The sequence below is a fragment of the Montipora capricornis genome, chromosome 13, assembly GCF_036669925.1.
Source record: "Montipora capricornis isolate CH-2021 chromosome 13, ASM3666992v2, whole genome shotgun sequence".
Lineage (NCBI taxonomy): Eukaryota > Metazoa > Cnidaria > Anthozoa > Scleractinia > Acroporidae > Montipora > Montipora capricornis.
Window position 1 is genome coordinate 41,193,635 of NC_090895.1, and position 5,000 is coordinate 41,198,634.

General features: G+C 40.2%; 1 protein-coding gene across 1 annotated transcript in view; it reads right to left on the bottom strand.

Annotated features, from left to right (window-relative positions):
- LOC138029858 (sortilin-related receptor-like) overlaps positions 1 to 5,000 on the bottom strand; it is a 139,973-nt gene that overhangs the window by 20,573 nt on the left and 114,400 nt on the right. Inside the window, exon 46 of the mRNA XM_068877675.1 lies at positions 2,241 to 2,528. Within this exon, the coding sequence (XP_068733776.1) occupies positions 2,241 to 2,528 (288 nt within the window). The remainder of the gene's footprint in view (positions 1 to 2,240; positions 2,529 to 5,000) is intronic.

Sequence of the window (5,000 nt, forward strand, 5' to 3'; positions counted from 1 at the left end):
CTTTCAGTCTCACTCTTTACTTCAAATCCGTCCTTACCAGTCCAGTTATAGGACACTTCGCTCATACTGAATAATATAAACAAGATGGAATAATCATGAAATACTTAGAAAAGCTCCGACTTATATTTTGAAGTGCCGTTTTCGTCGCCGTAGCCGTCGTGGTTTCTTAAACTCCCTAATAAGGGAGCTTAAGGAGGCTCGAAATAGTTTCTCCTTTTTACTGGGTTGCCCTATGGCAAACCCAGTCGGAAAATAGGTAGATTTCCGTTTTTTTTTTTAGTATTTTTTTCCGTGTCGGTAAAAGTCTTGCCTGTCACTCCCCTGGTAAGTGGTGTCTTTGTGCATAGAGCCTTCTGCGCGTATTTTCTTAGGATCGAGAGGGTAGTGGAACTGCGTAGATTTCTCTGGTGGACACAGTATAATCATTAACTTAGCCTGCAATGGCGTCGAAAGTCATGTAACGCGAATGGCGTTTTAGTGGATCCTTAAACAAAATATACCCTTATGGAGCTCAATAATGGAAAGTCAGTTGGATAAACTAGGCAGGAATCTCAAAAGCGACGAGTACTGGACTTCGACAACAATCTATCGCCCGTCGAGACGAAATCAAAGTGAGCTGTATTTACCTGAAGTACATGGTAATTTGACACAATTGAGTTTCTTGTCTTCACGCACGCAATGAAATAGGAAGAGGTTTTCGCCTCTAAGAGCAAATATGTTGTTTGTTTCAATAAATTTTTCGCTGGAAAACGATTCTGTGGTATTTTCTGCCTTTGTGAATTATAATATCATGTTGTGTATTGAATTTTCGAGCTTAAGGTTGAAATGTGATATGGGAGAAGTTTTTTAGTATTGCTCTGTAGGCTGGAAGGGTTCACAGGCCTGTTGGAAGTGTGCTTGAGTTTCAACAAAATGAGCCCCAAAATCAGTGAAGAATTGTGACGCAGTTGAATAATAAAGTAGCTGCTATTTCCAAAATGATGGAATTACCTGGTTAGAATAAATAACGTCGTACGCGTCTTGGAGAGTAAATTTTGACTTTGCATAAACAAGAGTTGGGCGATTGTGATCTTTGTTTTGACTTCGCTCATTTCATTGTCAAACTTTATAACACTTGACAGAAAAAGAAACTTACAAAAACCCGGTATCTTGCCATCATTTGACACAGATGCTTCACTGTTTGGCGAGTAAACATGCCGCGGTAACTTCATCACGGCGCCCGCTGAATTCCGGCCATGTCACTTTCGATTTTGCGATTTATTTGTGCAGCCAAAACGTACAATAACAAAATTGAACGTTGCAAAAATCCCCCAAAATGTTTGTCGCTGATCGTAACTGTTTATATTCTATATTCGTGGTTCAAAATAAATGTTGTTTCATGTCGTAAATATGTTATTCTCGAGCGATCGTCCTGGAAACTTCCTTCTGCTCTCTCTAAAAACTGTGTATCAATATTTATTTACTTTTGCATCAATATTTGTTTTTGCATAAAGCAAGCTAACAAAATCTGTACCTTGCTGAGTTCGCATTCGTTAGCGTTAATAGTATTTTCGGTCCGATGCTTATATTTTATGAGGGGTATATTATTACAAAGCTGTCAGATGCTCAGAGGGCACGCTTAAACTTGTGGTGAAAAGAAGTTTATCAACATGTCAGCCCAGAAGCCAATGTTTCTCACTTCCCATTTATTTTCTTCAATCTTTCTGGGTTCAGTACTTTGCTAGTAACCACATGTCTTCTCAGACTATTTACCCAAGACTTCTACCATGGCACTACAATGATAGACAATACCAAAACAATATCGTGCACTGTTAGAGCTACATATTACGCAAGGACAGATCTGTTTCGTCGTACGAACGTGTGAGGACCTGTGAGCCAAAGGGCCTCGACTGGTATGACTTCTTAATGACCCCCCAACTTGAAAAAATTTGTCTGGAACGGTGCACGTACCACAGGCAACCCAGTGTACCCTCACGGAGGGTCTAGTTTCAAACAAATAACATATACTGTCCTTAGATACAGTTAGGGTAATCACATCAAGAGGAAATTTGGCCAGGATATTAAGTACCCATCATAGATTTCTCACAGCACATTTTCCTCCAAAATAACGTTACAGTGGCAACGCTATGAGGCATTTCTTTGAGCCTTAATATCAACATATTTTGTCTTTTTGGAAGAAACGGGACGGTGAAATCTTCCCATTTAGCGTTACCAGATAATGTAAATGTAAATAATCTCACCTCAGGATGAACACCTCTCGGAGGTAACCACTTAAGATTCACCAGGGTCCCGTTGTGCTCATCTACCATTGCATTCAATTGGAGAACACGTCCCAAAGTAGAGGGCACATGAACTATTGCCGCGGTAGACCTTCCCGTTCCATACCTTGTGCTCACTTGGATATAAACCTGGTACCTCGATCCTGTGCTAACTGTCACATTTGCTCGTGTTGCATCAAAGCCATATACGTATTTGTAGTTGAAGTCCTTGTAGATGCAGTCCTCACATCTGAACTTGAGGAGGTAACTCTGAAGAAAAATAGGCATGTATTATTTTCTTCATTGTTTAATTTGAGATCGAAGTTTTGAATTTGACATTCGACTTTCAAGTTTCAAATTTAACTCGCAACTTTTGAATTGAACTTCACAAATAAATGACTTGACCTTCAATTTCATATCCTTGGTAACGGTAACCACTGACGTAGTTGACTGAGGGCTGACAAGACTCGGAAATTTAGGGATGGCGGCTGAAATATTGAGAAGACTGGCAGAGGTGGTACAGGAGACATGAACAGTACTTTTTTTTCCTTTTATCCCTTCCAAATTGATCGAGTAGTTTAAAGACTTGTTATCTGGTTATTTGAAAGTGGAATGATCTGACTTTTTGTGGAATGAAGTCACTCTGTAACGATCTGACTTAGAATTATTCGACGGGACAAAAGTCGAACAATTTCGTCGGGTTTCTGAAGTCCGCTATCTATGTTCACTAGTGTTTCGAGCCACATAATCTAGTCTTAAAACTACTCCATCAATTTCGAAGGGATTAAAGGGAAAGTACTGTTAACGTCTCCTGTCAGTCTTCTCAATATTTCAGCCGCCATTCCTAAATTTCCGAGCCTTGCGAGCCCTCAGTCAACTACATCAGTGGTAAGCCGTTACCAAGGATACGAAATTGAAGGTCGAGTCATTCATGTGTGAAGTTCAATTCGAAAGTTGCATGTTGAATTTGAAACTTGAAAGTCGAATGTGAAATAAAGAATTTTCCACTTCAACGTTAAATCTCAAATTCAGAACTTGGACGTCAAATTTAAAACTTCGATGTCAAATTCAAAACTTCAATGTCGAATATGAAAATCAAAACTCAAATTTGAAACTTGGATGTCAAAGCAGGATTATCACGGATTTACTTATTTTTTGGGTTCTTCGTGGCGCAGCGCATTCTGGTTAAATGCAACGCAATCTTGTTAAACGTAATGCATTCTGGTAGGTACGCATGTAATCTCGTACCCAGATCTCCCACTGTCATACGGAAGGGAGATCTGGTAAAGTTCGATTTCGAGCATGCTCAGTGCCAGCGAGGCCCGAAATACGGGCTTTTCTATCACTGCGCATGTTCGTACTCTCTGTTGTGATTTTGGGTGATTTTGCGGAATAAACATGGATTTCGAGAGTATTCTTGAAGAGATTCTTTTGGGTAGAGGACAAGGAAACATTAAACTTTAGCCGAACACAAAAGAAGGGCTACAGGCGATTGTTTTTGAACGGTCGAGATTGTTTAATTGTCGTAGCAACTGCAGAATTACTGAAGCGAGCGCTTAGGCTTATCAATATATGAGTGCTATTTTGTTCACACAATCTCGTGAAAAGTGTAGCTAACCAAACCGTAAATTGAAAGCGAAAATGTTAAAGAGTGCTTAGACCTAATCACTGCAGCGGAGCGCTATTTTCTTGACACGATCTCGTGAAAAATGTAGTTAATATAACCGTAAAATTCACAACTGATCACTACTTAATTCGCGAGTCACGCTTTAAGAACGAGAAATACTGTTTTGAATAAATTACATACTTCAACTTGAATTTATTAGTTTCTGCGTACCTCGTAGCAAGCTACGCAGAACTTTATTCGAGTGGCAGGGTACGTGGGGCTTTCGTCGGTACCATTTACACAAACGTCGCAAATTTTTAAACTGATTTTCCTCAACTGTAAAGCTTTTCCGGCGTCCGAAAAAACAAAACTTTCCTCCGCACAACTGGCATTTATTCAAAACAGCACATGAGCTTGCGAAAACCAAACCTTCACTAAGTGCCCCGCGAAATAACCCAATCGGAGGGTAGATTGCATTGCCGCAACCTCTTTTTGGTAGCCAATGAAAAATGGTGTACTGTCGAACTTTACCAGATCTCACATTTCCAGTGACAGAGTGAGATCTGGGTACGAGATTAGTACGCATGGCGTAAGTGTGGTAGTGCAGTGACTTGACACAGTGCTTCATTCCATAACTGTCAACTGAGCTGCGTTTTGTTTTCCAGGACCTAATATGTAAAATACTAAACCCAGAAAGATTGAAGGAAACAAATGGGAATCGAGAAACATTGGCTTCACATCAAGTTTAAGGGTGTACTGAGTGTCTGACAGTTTCCACGACAAAAGTTCATTGGAGTTAAGCCCTGATCGATCGAGAGTTAAAAAATTGCCATCAGCAACAAAAGTTGCGACATGAAAACAACATAAATTTTGTGCTGCGAATATGTTGAGGATATTACATGGCCGCGCTCGCCTCGCCTCGCCTCGCCTCGCCTCCCCCTCCCTCCCTCACTCTCTCACTCACTCAGCCCGGATGACAATATGGTACTTCACAAAAAGTGGTGGATTCGAGAATTCGTGGCAGCTAAAATACTTTTCCTTAAATCCAGATTATGTTGCCGCTCATTCGTTTCACGGCAATAACCAAAAATCCAATAAGTCTTTTTCTTTGAATTTCAAACTCATGTTAACTTAAC